This window comes from Candida pseudojiufengensis, assembly GCF_024610245.1.
Source record: "Candida pseudojiufengensis strain CBS 10847 chromosome Unknown scaffold2, whole genome shotgun sequence".
Taxonomy (NCBI): Eukaryota; Fungi; Ascomycota; class Pichiomycetes; order Serinales; family Debaryomycetaceae; genus Lodderomyces; species Lodderomyces pseudojiufengensis.
This window is the reverse complement of record NW_026261524.1, coordinates 667,332-690,751: the sequence shown is the minus strand read 5'-3', so window position 1 is coordinate 690,751 and position 23,420 is coordinate 667,332. Positions and strand designations below refer to the sequence as shown.

The window sequence follows — 23,420 nt, the reverse complement described above, 5'->3', positions numbered from 1 at the left end:
GTAAAGATTATTAGATTTAAACCTTTCATTTCTATAATATGTACATACAACAAATAATTTTATTTAATAAAATGCAAATAAAGATTGATTTTTAAATTCAATTTCATCATTTAAATCAAAATTAATAACTTCAATGGTTTCTTCTTTTTCTTCTTCTTTTTCTTCTTCTTTTTCTTCTTCTCTTTCTTTTTTAAATTTATATATTCCATCTGGTTTTAAACTATCTAAATCTGTCTCATCTTTATACACCAATTTTAAAGTTTCATTTGAATAAAAAGGTTTTATTGGTGGGAAACAACCTATAGTTACATGTAAATATTCATTTAATGGAATTAATTCAATTGGTTCTTCTTTTTCTTCATTTTCTTTTTGAATTGATAGGATCTTAGCTTTAATACATATTAATTTATCATAGTCAATTAAAATTTGTTGTAATTTAATATTACTTTTAAAATTTAATATATTTTTACCTTCGGCACCATCACCAACTCCCAAGATTTTTAAAATATTTTTCCATTTTTTTTTATTTTCTTTTTTTTTACTTTTGTAGGCATCTGTTATATGAGCTAATGTAATATGAAATTCATCTTGTATTAAGTTTTGATTTTTTAAATTTTGTAATTGTTTATGATTTTCATTTCTATTTACCAATTTTAGGACGTCTTTTTGTTGAAGTGAGATCCCAAAATACGTTGGTTCTTTTTTTTTTTGAGGGGTAGTTGATGATGATGATTTATTTGAAAATTCTTTTGTGAATGTTGGTTTATAAGATAAACTTTCTTGAAATTTTATATCTATTTCTTCATCAGTTGGTTTAATTTTAATAAGATCAGGAATATTTTTAGTTGTATAGTCTATTATAATTTTAACATTCTTTAAAGATGAATTTGGTTCTTTTAAAGTTAAATTTATAACATAATCAAATTGAGAATCTGGTAATTTTGAATCATCAATTGGTTTAAATCTATTTATAAAACCTTTCATAACTGAAATTGCTATTTTTTCATTACTATTAATTTTAATCAGTTGATGATTATCACCTCTTTCTTTTATTCTATTATAAGTTATATTCCATAATTCTTCATTATTTATTTCATCAGTTATAAAATTTAAACCAATATATTTTAAATTAATCATTGGATCAATATAATTATTTCTTTTTTCAATTATTGAATTAAAAATTTGTTTTCTTTCTCTTATTTCTGAATTATTTCTATCAAATAATACAACAGGATAATTATCTAATGCTTTTAAAGTTAAATCTACCAATTTTAATTTAGATTTATTTGATATATCATCATTTTGAAAATGAATCCAATCAGGAAATAACGAGTTTAAAGTTTTTAAAACTGTTGTTTTACCACATCCAATAGTTGCAACTGGTATAATTATATATTTTGTAGTTTCTTCTAAATTTAATTCTTTCAATTCTTCACTTAATTTTGCATCTATAGTTAATAAATTCATTCCATTAGTTTCATTTAAATAATTCAAGAATAATTGTCTTACTTTTATAATTCCATGACCATTTGAAAATTCTTCTTTTAAATCCGGTTGATCCTGAAATAATTTTTCAACAAATTCTAAATATTTTTTAACTATAAATTTATTCTTTTTCATTCTTATTGATTGTATAGGTATTCCATCAATTAAATTTTTTGTAACTTCTCTAAATTGTCTATATAATAAGTATGGTTCTTCAAATTTATATTTAAAAAAAAAATCATCATTATTTTTTGATAATTTACATCGTATAACAAATCCTTCAACTTCTCTTTGATTATAAGTACCTGTTTCAGCACATTTTTTCAAAAATTGAAAAAGTTCATCATATTTATTAAACAGTAAATATTCAATTGATTTAAAATTCCATTTTTTGGCAAATTCATTGACCTCCTGTATAGGTACAGTTTTAAAATTTATAGTATTGTAATTTAATCCATGTAAATATAATCCAGATTTTTCTTTAGGATAAGGTAAAACATGTTCTTCAAATTCATCATCACATAATTCAGTTATTGCAGTTAAATTATATTTATATAAAAATTTTGATAATTCTTTAATTTTTTCATCACTTAATTGTTTTCTTAATTGAATTTCTCCTTCAATTGCATGATTTCTTATACTTTCATCTCGAACTCCAGTAGAATGTTTTGAACAAACAACAATTTCTCCAGTTTCTAAACCTCCAATGAATATAATACAACCATTTTCTTTTAATGTAACATCATATGGTCCCACAGTATTTGATTTTAAATTTTCTTCTTTAGTTATTACTTTTTCATCAACATTAAAAAATTTATCATATCCTCTTATAATTATTGATTTATTATTTAAAGTAAATAAACCTCTTGCTTGAATAGGTAAATTTATTTTCTCTTTACCATAATCAAAATCTAAAAATTTCCAAGAATCTATTGTTATGTTTGTATTATTTATATAATTTGAAAATTTTATACATTTACCATTTCTTTTTAATTTTGTTGATTCTTCTAATTTGTTGCAAAGTGTTTGAATTTCTTCTTTTGTATTGGATTTACTCATGAAATGTTAGTTAGCATGGAAGATTTTTTGCTATTTAGAAATTTCAAACAAATGAATGTGGTTTGTTTATATGCACGGTTTCCACCAGCTAAATCTGAGATCTAAAGTCTAATTTTGAGAAGAATGAGTAATGCTTTATTTGTTTAATTTGATTTGAATTATAGAAATGAATCAGATGTACAATTGGTTTTAAATTTTTTTTGAGACATTAAACAATGACAAGGAAATTCACGACACAGAATCGGTAACTCAATTGATAAATTTACAACCAAACTTTCACCAACTCAATATCAACTAAACACTACAACATAAACAAACAAACAAACACAATTGACTCATAATATTAGTCATAGTCATATTTGGGGACTCAGTCATTTTTAGAATACACAGACTTAGCTTTTTCTACCCTAGAAATGCCATATAAAGTAGATATAGATGAAGCAGATGTAGCAGTATTAAATCAAAATTTATTAAAATCAAAAGAATTATTTGAAAATATAAATAAATCCCTCCTTAAAATATCAAAAAATACAGAAAAAGCTCATATAACAATAAAACCAATAATAAATAAAGTAAATACATTACAAAATTCAAAATTAGAAATAAATAAAGGTTTAAATTTATTACTGGAAATTAATGAAAATGTTGAAATTATAAATAAAAATGAAAAATTATTAAATAATTCTATTGAAATTATTGGATTAGGTAAATATTTAACGAATTTATCTTTTTCAAAACAATTATATTCAAAAATTCAAAGTAAATTTAAAAACTTTAGGGGAATTTTAATAAATTTTGAAAATGTCTTGAATGAAAGTGATAAAAAATTGAATATATATATTGATAATTTATTTAATCTTGATAATAATAAACTTATAGATAGAAAATTAGATTTAAAAATTTTATGGGAATATTATCAATCAACAAATAACTTAAATTTTATAAATGAAAAATATTCAAGAATAAGAGGTTTTAAAAATTTAACTCAAATTCACCTGTTGGAAAAAGATTTAAAACCATCTTTTATAGAATATGAACAATTTGAAAAAAATCAATTTAGTTATAATGAATTTATAAAATTAATTGAAGAAATTATAAAACAAGAATCTATAATATTAAATCAATGTTCATTACCTTTTAAATTAATTGATAATATACTGAATTATTCAATTGATGAAATTGGTAAATTAATTATTTCATTTTCAAATCAAATAAATAACAATACCAAAGAAATTAATAATTTAATAATATTAGAAATTATTGATAATTTAATTAGATTTGAATATCAATTAAAAAATAAATTTAATATAAATAATTTAAAATTAAATCAATTAATTAATAAATTTATCTTGGGGAATTCAAATATTTTTAATAAATTTATAAGAGATATTGAATTTAAATTTTCTTCAATTACAAGATATAATGAATCAAATACTCATCAATTAACAGCAGAATTTATAAATAATGCAAGAAGAATGTGTGAATTTAGACAATCTTTATTAAAATTAATTTTAAATTTAAAACCTGGTGAATGGATTCAAGGAAATCCTGGTTTAAAATATATTTCAATTTTTACATCAATTTTACCAAATATTTCAAATGATACTTCACCTGAATATTTATTATCTTCATATTTTTCAGATATTATAGATTGTATAATTATAAATATTGAAATTGGATTAAAAAATCAAAGTCAAAAAGATTCTACTGGTGGTGGTACTTCTAATGATTCACAACAATACACAAAAAGATCAAATCAAGGATTTTTATTAATTAGGAATTTACATTTAATTGAAAGTATTATAAATAGATCACAAGATTTACATAAAATTTTAGGTACAATAGGACAAGAAAGAATTTTAAAATTAAAAAATAGATGTTTAAAATTATTTCTTGAAGATTGGAATAATGCATCATTTATAATTATTGAAAAAATGGCATATATTCAAGCTCAAATTCAATTAAATAATCCAAATTCAAATACTGGTAATTCTATACAACAATTACAACAACAACAACAACAACAATTACAAAATCCAAATTATTCAATGAATTCATTAAATACAAATACAACAATAAATACAATAACAGAAACAAATTTAACAAATAAAGATAAAGAATTAATAAAAGATTTATTTAAAAAATTTAATGAAGCATTTGAAGAAGCTTTAACAAATTATTCAAAATTTAATTTTGGAGATTTAAATTTAAAAAAATATTTAGGTAATGAAATTAAAAAATTAATTTTAAATGCTTATTCAAAATTATATGATAAATATGGTTTAAGTGATTTTACAAAAAATAAAATTAAATATGTTAAATATGATAAATTACAAATGGAAAGAATTTTAGATGAAAAATTATATTAAGGTGAATTTCTATTATTTTATGGTCCATTTTAAAATAGAAGTCCGGTGTATCAATATGGCTTGAACTGATGTGTTAACACATTAGTCAACAATGGTCAATCAAGGAATTCGCTTCATACCCCATGGGAAATCTGTCAGTGATAAAAAAGTTGTTTTGGTACCTTAAAGAACTTTTCGTTTAATATTATTAACTACAACAATATTACTACAGTAAAGGAAATAATCAATGACGTAAGTGATACTATAATTTATTTGGTCTGGACAATATTTAAATAGGCTAGGATAGAAATATGAAACAGGTCATCTTCGTTTCAGATCAATCAAATTGAATTTTGTTAAATATCACACGAATTCAAGGTGGTTATGAGTTATGAATCAGTCCAAATTTCAAATTGATGTTTGCTACTACTGATACTGCTCTAAGCTACACTTGCTTTAATAAAATAAAATATTTTAATTAATATTTTGCTCTCTTGTGACAATTAAACGAAAAAAAGGACTTAAAAAGCCGCAGAATATACTTTAAATAGACGAAATATAATATAAGTAGTAATATAGTAAGGGACAACAACGCAATAAGAATGGAAATAGTATAATGAGTCAATAAACATAACAAGTGCATCTAGAATGATAGAACGATATACTGTGTCTTCTTTTGTTAAATGTTTGCTGTTCATTACAAATTAACTTTAATTAACACAGTATGTTTTAATCGAATAATATATCAAGAATACGATAATAAATTAAGGGGATCTCATTTTAAAATTTCTAATCTATGTCTATACCAAATTTATAGTCCTACTTCAACTTTAAAACTAATTCTTTAATTTTGGACCAAGTGTTTAGACCTACAATTAGGCTCCTAGTACTCCTTACTACTTCTGCTTCTCTAATCAATCTACACTGCTATAGCGTAGAAAGAATCTTCCTATAATTCTCTTTACTTAATTAAGTTATAACTTTGCTATCTTAAATTATTTTTGTGTAACTTTATAAAAATAGTTTAAATTTTTTTTTTGCCATTTCAACCAACTAGAAATTTTTAAATAATTTTTTGACAACCAAACTTTCTTCTTCTTTTTCAAATTTTTCAATTCAATTGATTTAGAATAAGATAATTTTAGTGTTAAAGATATATATTAATCAACTCAATTGAATCAATTGATTAATTCAACTTATTTTTTAAACTTATTTTAATTTTCAACAATTTCGGCTTATCTTATCAACCACAATTTTTTTCAATTCTACGGAGAATTTAAAGCAAAGAAACTAGAAATAAGAAACAGATACAATGTCATCACTTGATCCTTCTCAACAACATACTACTCAAATTCCAACTGGTGGTGTTCCTCCAATTGGTGAAACTTCACCATCTTATGGTAATAATGATAACCACACCACTACATCAACAAACAATTCATCATCTCAACAACAACATACTCAATCAAATCCTTTCACTGATCCATCATTAAAATCAACTCAAACTGCTCCATTAGCTACTGGTTCATCTGCTTTAGGTATCAACAATACTCATCAATCAAATGATGCTTTTATTAATTTATTAACTTGGAAAAATCCAATTTATACAGGAAAAATATTTGGATCAATTTTATTTGGTTTAATTATTTTTAAAACAATAAATTGGATTAAAATAATTTTTCATTTATCATATATTTTATTATTAATTTCTGCATCAATTGAATATTTAGGTAAATTAATTACTGGAAAAGGATTTATAACAAATTATAAATTAAGAACAGCTAACCAAAAAAGTGGTAATGTTTCAATTGCAAAAAAATTTAATAATGAAATTTTACCAATTATTGGTTCAATAAATATTGAAATTGAAGAATTTTTAAAAAAAATATTTTATGCATCAGATATTGAAACTACTTTAAAATCAAGTGGTATTTCTTATATCTTGTTTAAATTAACTACTTATATTTCATTATTTAATTTATTTGTTATTTCAATTATTTTATTATTTACATTACCATTTATTTATACAAATAATAAAAAAGAAATTGATTCAGCAATTGCAAAATATACTGATTTTACCAAAACAAAAATTGAAGAATTAACTTCTCAAGCTCATAAATCTGCTGGTCCTTATTTAAATGATTTAATTAAAAAATTAGGTCCAATTGGTGAATTTATTCAACAAAAAATTCCAACTAGAACTGCTGGTTCAACTGTTGGTAATTCAAAAGCTACTTCTTATGGCACTGCTGCTGATACTCATGGTTCAACTACCACCCCAAGTGGTTCTACTACTACCACCACTAAACCATCAACTGAAACTTCAACTGGTGTTTCAACTGGTAGATCACAATTTCCAAATGCTCCAACTTCTGGTTTACATCCAACTACTGTTGAAGATGTAGGTAATGATTCATTTGATGATTTTGCTGATACTACTCAAGATTATAAACCAACTTTACATTAAGATTTGAATATATTTTGATTTGGTTTGATTTGGTTTTTGAAGTGATGTTTGTTTGAGATTGTTTTAATTTCAAAATTTCAACCACACACCAAATTCATTAGTTTTTGTTATATTATCCATTTTTTTATATTTAACTAAGTAGTGAAGTACTATAATACTTTCACTTTTTTATATTACTCTATATCTTTTATAATAATATTTTTTTACAATTAATTTAAAAACCTCAAGGTCTACATCGATTTCACACTCTTGATCAGGCTCATAAAAAAGACAAATGGTCCGCAATAAAGTTTGATTGTTATTATTACTACATTACAGTCTATACATACTTATTCACAATCATCAGGATTTTTAATTCTTCTAAAACAAGCAATATATTTATCACCATCATTTCTATCAACTTTTTGACCTTCTTCAGTCAGATTAAGAATTAAAGAAACACATTCATCTTGATCTTCCCATTGTTTTGGTAGTCTTTCAAATAATGGATGCTCCTCCAAGTGTTTTTTCATCCAATTATGTAAATCTAAAACATCAGTTATAGTATATATTATACCTTCATTTTCTTTTAATAAAAAGGCATATTCATTCAATAATGTATTTGTTATTATTCTTGCTTTATGTTTTCTTTGTTTAAAATGAGGATCAGGAAAACAAAAAAATAATTTTGAAAGTTGTTGCTTATGAAAAAAATTTGGTAAGAATTTCATTGCGTTTCCTCTTATTACTCCTATATTTCCATAATTATATGAATTATTTTGTTTGGTTTCATTAGTGTTTCCATCATCTTTATTGGAATTATCTTCATTATTATGACTTTGATCCGTTATATTCTTATGATTATTTTGTAAAGCAATTATTCTATCTTCAACATACTGAGTAACTTGAACTCTAATTTCCATCCCTAATATTAATTTCTCAGGAAATAAAGGACCTAATTTAATTAATAAACCACCAAATCCACAACCAATATCTGCAATTTCAACTTTTTTCCCCTTGTCTAGTTCCAGTTGTGGATATATGGTTGACCAATTCATTGAATTTGGAGATTTTGGATAATTCAATCTATGATCACTAAATGGATTTGAATGAGCTCTTTGTCTATAAAATCTTTTTCTTGGTAATTCTATTTGTTTTTGCTGTTCCTGATCTGTTATTAATTGTTCTTCTTCTTGATTTGGTGTTGGTGATGGAGATATTGATGATTCATTTATTTTAACTTGTTTCCTTTCTGAATCTTTTAAATTTCTATATTTTGTTCTTTTAGTTGATTTGGTTTGAGGATGTTTACGTTTTGATGGAGGTATTGTTTCGTCATTGTTATTACTATCAGTGGTAACCGTTATTGATTCACTTTCACCCGTCGGCTGTAGTAGCTTCTCATCTGGTGTATGATTTGGTATTTGGTCTGACATTGTTGTTTGATGTTAAGTTAATTTTGAGATGGTACTTCCTTAAAGATGAAACAATTTTTTTTTTGCAACACTTTTTTTAAACAGAAAATTTAATAGATAACTCAGGTAGATAAAGGTTTTACGTTTCTACAGTATGACTCAATTTCTTTAGAATATATACATTTATATTTACACCAATCTATTTACTTATTCTCTTCCTCAGTTTTTGAATTAGGATCAAGATCTGTTTCACGTTGTTTCATAGTTAAATATAACATTTGACTAGGAGTTTCTAAAGTTTTAACTAATCCAACACCACCCATCATAGTTAATAAACCAATTAATTGACCTTGTAACGTTTCTTTATTTGGTAAAAATTTAAATTCATCAATTTCTTTTAAATTTAATATTGAATTTTGATCAATTTTTGCACCTATAATTATAATTTTTTCATTTAACAGTTTTATTAATTTTGAAATTTGTAAAACTTTTGAAGGTTCACATTTTGGTATACTTATTATAGCTGTTGGTCCAACAAATAAAGAATCTAAATTATTTAATGAATTATTGTTTGATTTACGTTTGTTCTTCTTATTTTTATTATTATTCCCAACTAAAGCTGGATCGATTTCATGAGATGATCTTAAATAAGTTTTATAAATTGAATTTTTAAGCATTGTTAATTTACTTTCAATTTTATTTAAATCTTGTCTTAATTTTTTATTTTCATTTTTATTAAGATTATTATGATGAATAAATAATAAAATTTCATTATTATCATTTATATATTTATATAAATCTATAAGATATGTTCTTCTTGAAAATAATGGTTTTTCAGTTTTTCTTGTTATGAATTTTTTATGTTCTTCTGTTGTTGGAATGAAATCTGAATATGATATTGGAATAGATGATATTGATGATGATGATAATTCTGTTGTGATTGAGTTGTTAAATTTTGGTATTGTAGTTGAAAAGAAAGATAGTGAAGACTTTAGAAGTGGTGGCGACCTCTTCAACAGGTTTATGAAATTATTCGATATCATGGTAATGACGCTGAGTAGTAGGAAAGTGAATTGATTGTATATCTACTTGATCACTTTGGTTATTCTGATTTTTTTCAAACTTTTCAGTCAAGTTTTATATGCAGAACCATACAGTTTGAAATAGATTAATCGGTTCAATTCGTGACAATTAAACGCAAAGGTTTCTACAAAAAGAGTTATAAAATAGGTCTAAGGTATCTTGACTTTCAATGTAACATAAGCTATTTCCAAATAGTGTTTATCCATCAGAATATGATATTGAAGTGATTTTTCAATTATACAAACAATGTAGTACAAAATAAAATCAAAGAGATATCGCACAAACATTATGAAATATATTGTAATTAAATTGACAACCAAGTAAACATCTAAACAACTAAGCTCATATCCAATTGGAAATACAATAGATTGAAAAATTTCCAAATGTTATGTGGCCACATAAGGAAGGGCTTGGGGTTCGACTAAGTTATGGTGTAAATGGGAATGGGTTATTGAATATAAAGTCAAACAATCTGGAATTAGAAACTAAAGAAGGTGATGAGGATAACAACACCAAATTACAGTCTCATGTTCTTTTTCCGAGAATACAACCAATAGTTGAAAATCAATATTATGTATCAAGTACCAAAAAATTATTAAAAACTCCTTTAAATTCTTCAATACTTGATGATCAAATATTAAATTCAACTTCAAAAATCACTAGAAATGCATTAAATTCAAGTTATATACCAAATCAAATTATATCATCTTATGGATTAGAAAGTTCAGCAATAGAATCTAAATTTGCATATGATCCAATTTTTGGAGATATTGTTAAAAATTTTAATATGCAATGTTCAAATAGTTCAAATGAAGATTATAATGGTCTTATTTATGTTACAGGATCTTCATTATCTATTTTAAATTTTGCAATTTTAGTTAATTTCCCATCAATTAAACATATGAAATTATCTGAACCTTATGAAATTGATTTTTTAGATAATATTAGACAAATTGATATTAAAAATGAAAAACAAAAGCTAGTAATTTTAGTAAGAACTAATAATAAAATTTATGTTTTAACAAGTAAATTAATACAATTTTCAAATAATTCAAAATCAAGTCCAAATTTTGATATCTCAATTATAAAAGAAATAAATTCATTTAATTTTGATAATTCCACATTTGCTGATGTATCAATTTATTCTAATGATATTAAAAAATTTGCTATTATTGATATTTCGGGTAATTTAGCAATATGGGAAATAAATGAAAAATTTACAAAATGTATTAAACAAAGTGAAAAGAATTTAAAATTACCTTTACTGAAGTCACAAGATCTTTCCAATTGGGTTAAATTAAATTGGATTTTTTCATCAAATGAACTGAGTCGATTATTAGTTTCAACAAGAACCAAAACATATGATTGTGATATGATCAATAATACTTATTTTTTATTAATGACTTCTGATACATGGTCAAGATTAAGAGATGTTTGTGTTTTAAATAACTACATTTTTTATCTAACTTCAAAGGAATTAATTTGGTTTAAAATTGATTCAAATCCTAAAAATGGTGTAAAATATGAAAGATTATTATCATGGAAACATTTTCTTAATGATGACGACCCATCATTAAAATGTTCAATTATGGAAAATGATGATATTTTTTCAATTTTTATTTTCTCACAAATTAGTCCCATAATCATTGTATATACATTCGGTTTTCAATATGGAAAAGCCGTCAGTCTTCAAGATCCTTATATATTGAAAGGAAATACGTTTGGTCTAAAACAAATTCTACCTATGAAAGATGGAAATTCAGCTACTTGCTTAGTAGAACTATCCTCCAATTTGAATTTACTGGTATCGTTTTTACAACATGGAACTTCTACTGATATTGTTGGACCATCTCAACAGAATCCCAAAGTATTGCAGAAGGATAACATAAGAAAAAGCAAACCAAACACAAAAAAGTTAAGAAAGCTTTATCAATATTTGGCTGATCTCAAAAGCAGAAACTTAAATGTAAATTCCGATCAAATATTACAACAATACGCTACTGCTTTAAGCTCAAAGTTTGAAAGTGAATCACAAACAGAAGAAATCAAGTTTGATCGTTACACCTCAATTCTTGAAATTGAAAATAAAATTCCATTAAATATAAATGATATTTATGAATTAGATGATTTGATAGTTCAATTAAAGAATAGTACTTATATGGAAAATTTAGATATTAAAAGTTTTATCAACAATGGGTTTATACAGAAAAATGGTTTTATTAAAACTTCAGATTCACAATCACATATTTTTAATATATATCAACTTCTACAAGAACTTTTCAAAACTCAAAATTTGTCAAATTCAATAATTAACACTTCAATTATATTAGGTTTGTCATTGATTAAATTTGAAATAAAATCAAATAATGTCTATAAAACAAACTTTGAAACAACCAAATCTGAATCATCTGAAAAAGTTCAAGAATTACTCGATCTATGGGACGAAGATGAAACTTTTGTGAAGCCTCAACAACCAACTAGATATGAATCGGATGTATCATCACAGTATAACACATTACCAACATTGAAATCAAGTCAAGTTCATTTCAGTGAACCTACTCAACCTTCAATATCTCAACTAGATCCTTCTCAAAATTCAAGAATGAAACGTCAAGCACCAATCAAATCATCATTATCTCAACCTATTAGATCATCTCAATTAAATTCACAATCATCATCACAACAAAAACGTAAAAAGAAAAAAACAAAAGGATTCGGTTAATCCATTTCTATCTTCATGCATTTTAAAAAAATTCCATACTTTTAGTTCTTCATATATTTGTATTTTTAACGAATGGTTTTCTTTAATGAATATTAGTATCAAATCGTTGTCTCTTTCTGTATATCTTTAATCTTTTCAGCTAGTATTTTTGGATCTACTCCTTCATCTAATAATTTATAACATAATGCTAAAGTAGTATCATCAATTCCTTCAATACCCAAAAGTCTTGCTAAGTTGTTCAATATTTCATTTGAACTATTATTGTTTTTGCTCTTGCTTATGTCTCCTGTAGCATTGTCGGTATCCATAATTATATTCCTGATGATCAATGATGAGGTGTATGAAGAGACTTAAGTTCTTGATGTTTGGCTTTTACAAAAATAAACAACGCGTTTATTTTTTTTCGGATCTGTACAAATTTGAAAACAATTGATGATACAACCAATATATCGATCAAGATTGTTCAATTCAATACGAACTATATCCACTACTTCAACGACTGCTATACGACATGATCCATTGAAAATTGCATTTTTTGGCAGTGACAAATTTAGTGTTGCTAGTTTAAGGAAGCTTCTAGATCTCAAGTCAAGTACAAATGAAGTTATAGAGGATATTAAAGTCATTACTAGAACGATAAAACCAACTGGTCGATATATGAAAAAATATGAAGAACTACCCATCAGTAAATATGCACTAGAAAACAAAATTCCAGTATTGAGAGCTGACTCATCACAAGACATCTTGAAGTTATTAGACAACAATACTTTTAATTTAACTATAGCAGTATCATTTGGAAAACTAATACCTTCAAAATTTTTAGAAAGTTGTACTTATGGTGGCTTAAATGTTCATCCTTCATTATTACCCAAGTATTCTGGCTCATCTCCAATTCAACATGCAATTATGAATGATGATCAAACCACAGGAGTTACTGTACAAACTTTACATCCAACTAAGTTTGATCACGGAAGGATAATTTCTCAATCAGATGAAGTCCCTATATTGAACGACAATTATAGATCATTGGAATATAGACTTGGAGCTGAGGGCGGTGAATTATTAAAAACTTGCATCAAGGACTCACTTTTTGTTGAACCCCAAGGAATTGAATCTAGTTTCAAACGTTCTTTTGCTCCTAAAATTGATAAAACCAAACGTCAAATACTATGGAATCAATATAGCGCTAGACAAATTGAAAGATTGAATGATGCATTAGGTCCATTATTTACATTTATCAAAGTTCAAACTAAATCAAAAGGCAAATTGTCTCAAGAAATTAAAAGAGTCATATTAGACCGAGTGAAAGAAACCAAAAACGAAAATGAGTTGTGGAATTTGAATTTGAAACAACCTGGTGAATTTTACCTTTCAGAGGACAAATTATATATTAAAGCTAACAATGGATATTTGACTGTTGGGAAACTCAAATTACAGACTAAACTGGAAGAAACTCCTGTGGAGTTCATGAAGAATTACAAAAAAAACATAGGTAAAATGCCTCAAAAATTTGTTGAAACAGAACAAAATAAGTAAAATATCTAATCTTCTTATATATATTAATCTAGTATATCAACTCATTATAAAGCTACACGACAACTTTTGTTATACTCTTTTACAGCAACTGCAATCTTATTATAAAGATAATCTCTATTTTTTCTCTCAGGAATTGGAATAAAGGGTCCTTGTCTGTTTTTCAAATAAATACTTAATCCTGTTGGTTCAACTGATATCGATTTAATTGTGTCAAATTTGATACACCATCTTGATTTTAAGTTCTTTATATCGAACAAAATAATAAATTTAAAAGTCAATAAAACTGCCATTTCATCACCAGGTAAAATCAAGTGAGCTAAATATGTTTGATTCCAAAATCTACCCTTATCAATATTAACCATCCAATATTGACCTTGAGAATCTCTTTCAGAATAAGGCTCAATAATTCCATCAGGATTTATATATCTTGGTAACCTAACTTTATCCAAACCTTCACCATCAAATACTGTTGTTGTATTTCTTATACCTTCACTAACATTTGATGCTAAATCTAACACACCAATTGCTGTTTTTGTTGGTAATCCAATCAAACCTTTACCAAGACCTTTAAAAAATCCCGCTGCTCCATCTTCATCAGCTCCTTCAATGGGAGCACTAGCTACACCTTCAACACCCGATGCGATTGATTCAAAAAAGGAACTAGCACCTGCTGTGAATCCATATAATGCATGATTTGGTTTATTTCTACGACCAGTTTGTAATCGACGTCTTTCTTGAAACTTTGGATCCATTGTTGCTACAGTTAACCCTTTAGCTAATGAACCAGTAACTTTTGAAATAGAATCTGAGAAACCAAATACAGATTTTTTGAGAAAACTTAAACCACCTTTTGCTAAACCTATTCCTAATTCTTGTGGACGATCAGTTAAAACAAAACCTTGATATGGTTCATAAAATATATCCATAACACCTGAAGAAAGAAGATTGAATAATCCCACGGGATTTCCAAGGAAATCAGCCGAGCCCAATATGTTATAAATTTGATAGAAAAAAGCTTGACTATAATGTGTTCTAATTGACTCAATTAAAATCGGAGTTGGAACTCTAATATTTTCAATAAATAATGCATTTAACCTGATTGGAGCATCATTGATATTACCTATTGCCATAGTTAAAACATTTAAAAAGAACATTATTGCATTTTGTGAAGATGTTTTATCATCAACATCAATTCTTTCAGTTCGAACAAATGATATATTTGCCTTTATGGGTTGCAAATGTAAAGCTTCAAAATAGATGTCACTTGCTTCATTTAATTGAACTGGCTCTGGTATGTCAAGACTACCATCATATAATCTGTCCACTTGTTCTTTATTCCAAGCTGCTCCTGGGAATTTTGCAAAGTCAATCAAAGCGTATAAAAAGTCCTCATCAATCTCTAAAGTCAATGCCTGAAGCAAAACTGTTGCATATTTAAGAAACAAAACACCATGAGCGTCATCCTTTACTTTGCAAATCGATGCTGAAAAGGCTGGATGATCATTCAATTCTTTTCCAGAATTGGGTATTACCGTTGGATATAAGACAATTGGGAAAATTGCTCCATATAATTGATTATCAATTTGCAACCATTTTAGCTTCAAACTATAGTTTTGAAATAAGTTTGACTCATTGTACCTAAATTCTAAACCTCTCATAGTAATGTAACAGATTTCTTTATCTTTTGTATTAATTAAAGACACACCTAAACCTTCAAATTTGGTAACAAATTGTACATGGTAGTTGTCCTCCGTGTCTGCTTCCACAAAATAATCTTGACTTGTTGAGGCAGTGACAGTTGACGAATTGCCTCCTTTGACTTGATATAAACTCTTGGAAGGATCATAGTTTGTGATGATTAAAGCTTGAATTGGTCCATCTGCAGCTACATTCAAATCTACTATACATTGACCTTGGTCATCTGTCGCTGGCAATCTAAATGGTTTCAAATTACCAATCTCAGCTAAATTGACAGCTCGTTCACGATCATGAGATTTAACAATTAATTCTTTCAAGATTGCATTTGGATAGTCATACGCATAAGGCATAATACTTTTTGGTGGAATTTTATAATAGATTGGTTTATATGGTGTTTCAGTTTTAACTAATTCTCCATTTGCATTAATATTTGGATTTCCTTGATATATGTAAAATTCTTCATCCGTATAATTCTTAATTGCATACGGCCATTGATTATTACCATCTTCAACGTGTATAAACATTGTGGCATCCTCCAATAGCAACGTGACTTTTAAAAGAACTTGAACTTCATTTTGTTTTTGAACTTTGATGAATAAGAGTCCAACATTGTCAATACTAAAAGGCTGTGACCATCTTGATGAGTGTCTAAACTTGAACATTAGATTTTTTTTCTCCAAACAACGCATACCATACAACGGGATTGATTTATTAGGGGCAACTTGACATTCTTTAGATACGCCCTCTTCGACAATCAAAAGATCCTCTCCAAGTTTATTAACCACTACATATCTTGGAGCTATAATGACAGTCTTGATTAAATTATATGCACCTTCTCCTTCTGAAATTGTAACTCCCAAATTGATTTCTTTTTGTTTTCCCAACATCTGCAAACTTAAGTGGGATGATTGGCCAATAGTGTCAAAGCTCATTGGACGAGACCATACCGTATCATCACTTTTAATAGTTGCTCTATTTCTTTTATCACCGTTTTTATCAAATGAAAACATGGTAGGATTAATGGGATCTGATACTATCGATTTACCTAATGATTCAAAAACGTTGCCACGTTCATTGGCAAAAATATTTAAATTTGATCTATTGAGAATGACATAAGGACTATAGATAATCACTTTCAAACTGGTACTGTCCGCTTGCTTCTTCGGATAGTGTATATTCAATTTCAACTTGTTATCACCTCTTAATGAAAGAATGTTCTCTCTTCTGAATTCATTCTGCTTTGGACAATTAATTATTGCAAATTCTGATTTTCCATATTCACAATGTAACGGTTCAATACTTAATAATAAAAGGTTTTTCAAACTTGCAACATGAACATAACTTTTGATACCTTTTTTCACTTCTCCAGTCCATTCTCTTCTTGAGTTTTTATCGTATAATCTGTAAGAAAAATCATAAGGTAATAAATTTTCAATTTCCAATGGTGCAGATATGATGAATTTCATATGAGGATATACTTGTGCCAAAGGTTCTTGCTTATCATATGAAGCTTCGGTTTGAAAATAATAAACTGAAGTATCTCCTCTCTTGGTTGCTGGACATTTGAACGCAATATCAGAATTTCCTTTCATAACTTCTTTCCAGTTGATACATTCTTCTGACCAATTAAACGAAGTATGTAAATGTGGTTTCATTCTTAACTTACCATTGTAAACAAAATCAATTGGAATAGCAAGATTTTGCTTCGACTTTATTAATAATTGCTTTGTTTTGTTTTGATCGAATATCTCAATGTCTATAGGAACATCAGCATCATTTTCAATTAAAACTGTCGACCTTAAAGTAATTATTTTGACATTGTCCTCCGCAAGAGTAATGCTGACACATAATCTGTTATGAACACCATCGATTGAAGGCTCCAAAGCAAATAATTCTTCCCCAACACTGGCAGCGGATAATTGACTAATACTTTCATATGCATCATCTTTGAAAGATATTCCTAATGTACTAGATGTATCGGCATCCAAATTTTCACGAATTTTTCTCCAATCTTCAAATGTCCATGGTTTAGACTCTCCGTAATTAAGTGTAGTCTTGGTGGCTTGCTTTTTTCCGTCTGACCAAATATTTAAATCAATTCCAGTATCGTTAATAATAACAAATGGATAATCTTGTCCTCTTGGTTTCAATTGCTCTTCAGTACTTAAAAGATATTGCATTTGAGATAATAATGCTACTGATCTTGATGTAATTGTAACTTCCGCAAGATGTCTAGATACAACTTCAATAAGTAATTTCAGATCTGGTCCTTGCTTTTGTGATGCATATATAGCTACTGGCCATGGTTCAATCATTGGTTCCCATGTTGATTTAGCATAGTTGTAAATATTCAAAAAGCTTTCAAGATGAATTTCAGCAGTAAGATCGGTCGACCAATTGATGGCATGAAATTCAAAAGGTTTCAAATTAGCATCAATGACCGGTAATTCAGATACATCACCAATTAATACAAATCTAAGACCTCCAAAGTTAATTGTTGCTTCTTCACCTCTTACAGTTGGGACATTGTCTTCCAGTTCTAGCAGCTTTTGTGATTCATTGTTTTGAGAAGAAGTAACTAATGCATTTGAAATTACACTAGGAGTATGTGACAAAGTTGACAGCTGATCACTTTTCTCCGACTGGGGATTCAGCTGTTTATTCTTTGCTAGCAAATCGTTAGCTTTGTTGATAATTGATAAACCGAGTCTTATATCTCTCACAGATACTCTTATTACTAATGGTTCAATCGATGCTTGAATATTGTCCAAAAATTTTGTCGCAGTAGTTTTACGATTGTCATATGCAAACGAAATTGTAAAATCATCAATTATTCTGTAAATTGCATTTTTTGGATCATCCATTCTTGCCAAGTATAATCCAATTTTGCTTGTAGCTATAGATAGTATATTCTGCTTCGTGATTAAAATTTGTTCAACTTTGAAAGCAATCGCTTCCGTATCAGCTCTTGTTTCATCCGCTAGAAGAAAAATTGATGGATTTGTAATATTTATTGATAATCCTAATTTTGCAGCAGTTGTTGAAACTTCTTCCTCATTATGTGCTCTATTACCTGGAAACAGTGTGATAGATTTTCGTGATTGTCTTGGTTGTAATTCAGGTCTTTGAGATGAAGGTTTTGACTTGATAAAAAAATCCTGCAAATTGAATAAATAATCTAAAGCCAAGATGACCTTTGGTTTTTGAACGGTTAAGATTGTTGTAATGGATTTATTAGTATCTGAACCATCCGAGATTAACTGTAAAACAAACTGATTCTCAACATCTTTTGCAGCTGGGATCAATACAGGAAACTTATTTTGTGTCTTTTCTCTAACGTCTTCAACCACAAATGATTTAATGGCAAATTTTGAATTAAACAGTTGATCCTGAGCTAAATCAAAAACTATATCAAAGTCATTCAATGAAAATGTGGAGAATTTTTGACTCGTAATATTTTCAATACCATCGGTGTCATTATAAAGCGTTAAAGAAATTTGAGGCACTGAAAATTTGAAATTAGCCATTTTATGATCTTTTGGAATTTCTTCTTTGTCTGAAGAATTCTCAGCTATTGCAGTTTGGGCATCATCATTGCGGTTACCTTGCACAATTTTTGTATTATGTTTTAGTACTTCGTTCGCATAATTAGCTTCTTCTTCAATCTCCTCAAAATTTGTTGATGAATTTTCCGAACCAAATGTTTCACTTATCAGTGTGAATAATTGAGTAATCAATTTTAATTGTAATTCCGTTAAATTTATATTTAATTGGGGTATTTTACCAATGATATCAAAAGTTGGAACTCCATTTTTGAAAATTTCGCACCAATCAACGTTAAAGGTGATATCCAAATCATCCACAATTGTAGCATTCTGTTGCACTTTATCAAATTTTAACTCTGACTGTAAATTTATATTTCTTACCCCAGCTTCAATTGTATTTACATCTCCTTTAAATACGTTTTGAGCGTATAGCTCACCTAGATCAACTACAATTTTATCACCAGTCAATCCAAAGGGAAAAGTAATATTTGGTGCTTGCACAACTACATCAAATTTGATTTTGGTAGGAAGTTGTGTAGCTTGATTCATTGCAGCTTCTCTGGTGCTGTCGTAAATTGCTTTCATTTGCATAAACTGAGTACTATATGATATGAGCCTATTGAAACTACTTTCAATGAAGTTAATAGACAAAGAATTTGTTTTAAAAGCAACTTCCGCTGGCCTAATTCCATGAATGTCAAAAGTCTTATAGTTAAATTCAGCCAAATTATTTCCGTCCATATGAATTAATTTAGTAGCACCAGAATTGTAATTGTCAACTAAAGATAAAGCTCCAATCTTACCAGTTACATCGATACTTTCAGGTAGCAAGAACAACTTAATTTGAGCTAAACTCAATTCAAATGTTGCTAACTTTCTTCCGTCCTCATTCAATGCTATAATGATACTGTCCAATCCCAATTTCATATTAATCTTCTGAGGAGCCGCTTCTTCATTTGCATCGTTGTGGCTCAATTCATCAGCAGGTGTTGTTTGAGCGTTTGGATCTGTGAAAGTATTCATACAAAATGCTAGTATACTCAAAATTGACTTTCTTGTAATCACAATTTCAACAGTTGCTATTTGCATATCAATGTCTTGATCAAAAACCTCAATTTGTGACCCCTTAAAATCAACCAACCTTTGAAATCTACTCAAATTGATTTGTAAAATTTTTTTAGATTTTGAATTTGAATTGGAAGATATAAGGTTGTTGAATTTAGCAACTCCCGATTTTTCTAAGCAATCTTCAATGTTAAAGTCTATCAAACTCATATCCAAGTGCAATTCCGTCTCAGTTTTAAATAAAGACAACAGCAAACCATCTCCAACTATATCTATTAACGGTTCAGCTTCTAAGGTAACCCCATTTATGCATCTGGAAAGGGACACAATTATCAGATTTATCTCGAATTCTATTTCTATTAACTTTTGTTCAATGTCGTTCTTTTTCTTCAAAGATTGGTTGCTTTTTTCATCACTAGATACATGATCATCAATTGAAATGCCATCCTTTTGTGTATTCGTATCTCCATATGTAGCAAATACACTTGATTCATCTGTATTTGAAGTTCCAGTATTTGGGATTGCAGCTTCAAGAATACTCATAATAGTTTTGTATTGAAAATCGTTCATAGCTATATTAATTTTAGGAACTCCACCTCCCAATCTCATTTTAGGTAAATTTTTGGCATCAGGTAATATCGAAATTCCCAAATTAATATTCAAATTTAAATTATCTAGCATAACTGCTGACCTTTTAACATCAGGCTTATATAATTGTTCCATTGTAGTTTTTATATTCTGACCTACTAAAAATTGGGCGTCAATTAAACTTAATTTGAATTGGTCATATAGCAATTCCTTCAAATTCTGCCAATCTTTGTCTGTGTATTTTTCTTTGTCTTTATATTCTTTAATTTTAGACTTTTCAATCAAATCACTTACTACACTTACATGACCAGCATCCAATATCGCTACAGGCGATTTATAACTCGAAGGATCCAAGGGCAATATTACTAATGGGGCTTGTAAATCTAACTTGACGTTAATTGTTTTGTGCTCTTCCAACGCATACTCTAGACCCATTCTTGTTTGAGATGTTAATCCTTCAACAGTCGATTCAGCAGCATTCATGATTGCACCAACTGTATCTAGATGAATTTTTGGAGGTGTAAAAAATTGAATCAAATTTTCAACAAATTTTGGATTATAAAATATCGTCATTGATTTTAATCTTCCTAATAATTCTGAGTCAGCTCTGCCATCAAGGGGATTTTGTTCATACAGCACTTGAAAGAATGGATCGTGTGATTTGGCAGTGTCATCGTTTGATGCTTCTTTGACACTAATAAGATGTTTGTATATGCTAGAATTAGTTCCATCTTCTACTTTGAATTCTGACATCTGAAATGAAGCCAAGAATGATTCAGGTCTTTGGAAAAATTTAGCTTCGCAGCCTTCGAATGCAATCTCTGCCAAACTGGTCAAATAATCCTTTTTGATAACCAATCCACCTTTATTTAAAACAGCAGAAATTTTGTTCTTTACACAATCATTTGGAAGATCAATATCAGATGCTTGTGCTTTAGCATCGTAATCAATAGTATCATAAAGTGACTTTCTCTGATCATCATTTAAAGAAACCGCAGTATGTTCACCATCTGCTTCAAGGGTGTCTTTCTTTTTTTCTTCTGACTGCTTGTTCCCACCACCCCACCATCCTGAGAACCAACCAGCATTTTTCTTTTCATTTTGATCTGCTGCTTCTGTATCGAATAATCGAACAATTTTTCCCAGCCTTTTTAATTCATTTCTTGCTAATGATCTATATAATTTGATATCATCAAAGGATAAATCCCACTCCAACTGCTGCAATTCCTTTTCTTCCTCGGGACTTATTGTTCTATCCAATTTTAGTTTCCATAACTTCAAATATGCAATTCTTTGATCTCTTCTTTTCTGGAAGTATTCCCAACTCCACTTATAATGTTTTTCATGAATTTCATTCAAGACACATTCAGCAGAATATTTGAACCATGCCTTAGGGTCTTCGCTGGGTGACACTTTTGGCCTTAATTTTCTAAATTTTGCTGTTTTCATATACCAATGAAACTTTGAGGCAGTCCAAAGTATATCCTCGTATTGTTGAGCGTTAAGCTCTAAACCAAATTCTTCGAATGATAAGTCTGATTCTAAATGTGGTTGATTCTTTGTTGCACCAGCTTTGTGTATGGTTATTCTACCATTACCCGTAATAGGTTTCATTAGATATTCTTCCTCAACAGTATTTGATTGAAATTTTTCAAGTATCACATTTCTATCCAAATCAGAAAGTAATTGTGGCTCTCTCGTATTCATGTAACAGGCAAATTTATCTAAAGTCAACAATTTTCTTGCAAATACTTGCGTTATGGCTATAAATGATGGGTGCCAATTTTCATCGGTGGAAACTGCTGATAACTCTCCCAATGTTGCTCCAAGTGAATAAGGATTTTCCGTCAAAACAGAATCATCTTCATATTTTAGATGTATATTCTTTATTGTGACTTGTAAATTATCAACGATTTTGGTAATTAATGATTCTGCGAAGGTACTATCAACTAAATCTTTTCCCAATTCTTCACTTTGTGCTTCCAAAAAGGTTTCCAATTGCTTTAGTTTATCTTGTTTTACTGCTTCCTGTCTTTTTTCATCGTCCTCCGCATCATAGTTGGATAGATCTGCAGGCGTTGCCAATAAATATAAATCCTCTATTATTATTCGAACAGGTTTGCCTTTCAAATTAGACCACGGTATTTGCAACGTCAAAACACCCAAATGGCCAAATGTAACATTAACAGGTAATTTCAATTTATCCAAACTTTCCTTTTTCAATCTTAAATTTGTCAACTTCACATCACCACTCCATATTCCAATGTTTAATTGTTTTGTATCAAAATTTTCTAGATAAGAACCCAAAAACCTATTCAAAAGATTTGCAACAAGTGACTCAAACATGTCAAGAACTCAATTGATTGATAATGTTAAAGCTTATGTGCAATAAGCTGCTAAACTATCGAATTGGTGGTGGATACTTCTTGT

At 28.0% G+C, this 23,420-nt stretch overlaps 9 protein-coding genes across 9 annotated transcripts; 4 read left to right on the top strand and 5 right to left on the bottom strand. All coding sequences in view use genetic code 12, as the record gives it.

The window, feature by feature from the left end:
- Positions 1–63: 63 nt before the first annotated feature.
- LIG1 (tRNA ligase) lies at positions 64–2,544 on the bottom strand (the record flags this gene model as incomplete). Its single annotated transcript, XM_051755742.1, has 1 exon — positions 64–2,544. The coding sequence occupies one exon, from the start codon at positions 2,542–2,544 to the stop codon at positions 64–66; it is 2,481 nt and encodes an 826-aa protein (XP_051616234.1).
- A 413-nt stretch (positions 2,545–2,957) lies between these two features.
- EXO70 (GTP-Rho binding exocyst subunit) lies at positions 2,958–4,913 on the top strand (the record flags this gene model as incomplete). The annotated part of the gene is made up of 1 exon (XM_051755741.1): positions 2,958–4,913. One exon carries the CDS (start codon positions 2,958–2,960, stop codon positions 4,911–4,913), a length of 1,956 nt encoding a protein of 651 aa, XP_051616233.1.
- A 1,291-nt stretch (positions 4,914–6,204) lies between these two features.
- On the top strand, positions 6,205–7,359 carry KGF55_001191 (uncharacterized protein; the record flags this gene model as incomplete). The annotated part of the gene is made up of 1 exon (XM_051755740.1): positions 6,205–7,359. The coding sequence occupies one exon, from the start codon at positions 6,205–6,207 to the stop codon at positions 7,357–7,359; it is 1,155 nt and encodes a 384-aa protein (XP_051616232.1).
- Positions 7,360–7,688: 329 nt separating this feature from the next.
- On the bottom strand, positions 7,689–8,774 carry KGF55_001190 (tRNA (guanine46-N7)-methyltransferase; the record flags this gene model as incomplete). The annotated part of the gene is made up of 1 exon (XM_051755739.1): positions 7,689–8,774. The coding sequence occupies one exon, from the start codon at positions 8,772–8,774 to the stop codon at positions 7,689–7,691; it is 1,086 nt and encodes a 361-aa protein (XP_051616231.1).
- Positions 8,775–8,956: 182 nt separating this feature from the next.
- KGF55_001189 (mitochondrial 54S ribosomal protein uL10m) lies at positions 8,957–9,796 on the bottom strand (the record flags this gene model as incomplete). The annotated part of the gene is made up of 1 exon (XM_051755738.1): positions 8,957–9,796. One exon carries the CDS (start codon positions 9,794–9,796, stop codon positions 8,957–8,959), a length of 840 nt encoding a protein of 279 aa, XP_051616230.1.
- A 428-nt stretch (positions 9,797–10,224) lies between these two features.
- KGF55_001188 (uncharacterized protein) lies at positions 10,225–12,558 on the top strand (the record flags this gene model as incomplete). The annotated part of the gene is made up of 1 exon (XM_051755737.1): positions 10,225–12,558. One exon carries the CDS (start codon positions 10,225–10,227, stop codon positions 12,556–12,558), a length of 2,334 nt encoding a protein of 777 aa, XP_051616229.1.
- A 98-nt stretch (positions 12,559–12,656) lies between these two features.
- Positions 12,657–12,866, bottom strand: KGF55_001187 (uncharacterized protein; the record flags this gene model as incomplete). The annotated part of the gene is made up of 1 exon (XM_051755736.1): positions 12,657–12,866. The coding sequence occupies one exon, from the start codon at positions 12,864–12,866 to the stop codon at positions 12,657–12,659; it is 210 nt and encodes a 69-aa protein (XP_051616228.1).
- Positions 12,867–12,990: 124 nt separating this feature from the next.
- On the top strand, positions 12,991–14,094 carry FMT1 (methionyl-tRNA formyltransferase; the record flags this gene model as incomplete). The annotated part of the gene is made up of 1 exon (XM_051755734.1): positions 12,991–14,094. The coding sequence occupies one exon, from the start codon at positions 12,991–12,993 to the stop codon at positions 14,092–14,094; it is 1,104 nt and encodes a 367-aa protein (XP_051616227.1).
- Positions 14,095–14,138: 44 nt separating this feature from the next.
- On the bottom strand, positions 14,139–23,336 carry VPS13 (membrane morphogenesis protein; the record flags this gene model as incomplete). Its single annotated transcript, XM_051755733.1, has 1 exon — positions 14,139–23,336. One exon carries the CDS (start codon positions 23,334–23,336, stop codon positions 14,139–14,141), a length of 9,198 nt encoding a protein of 3,065 aa, XP_051616226.1.
- Between the last annotated feature and the right edge of the window lie 84 nt (positions 23,337–23,420).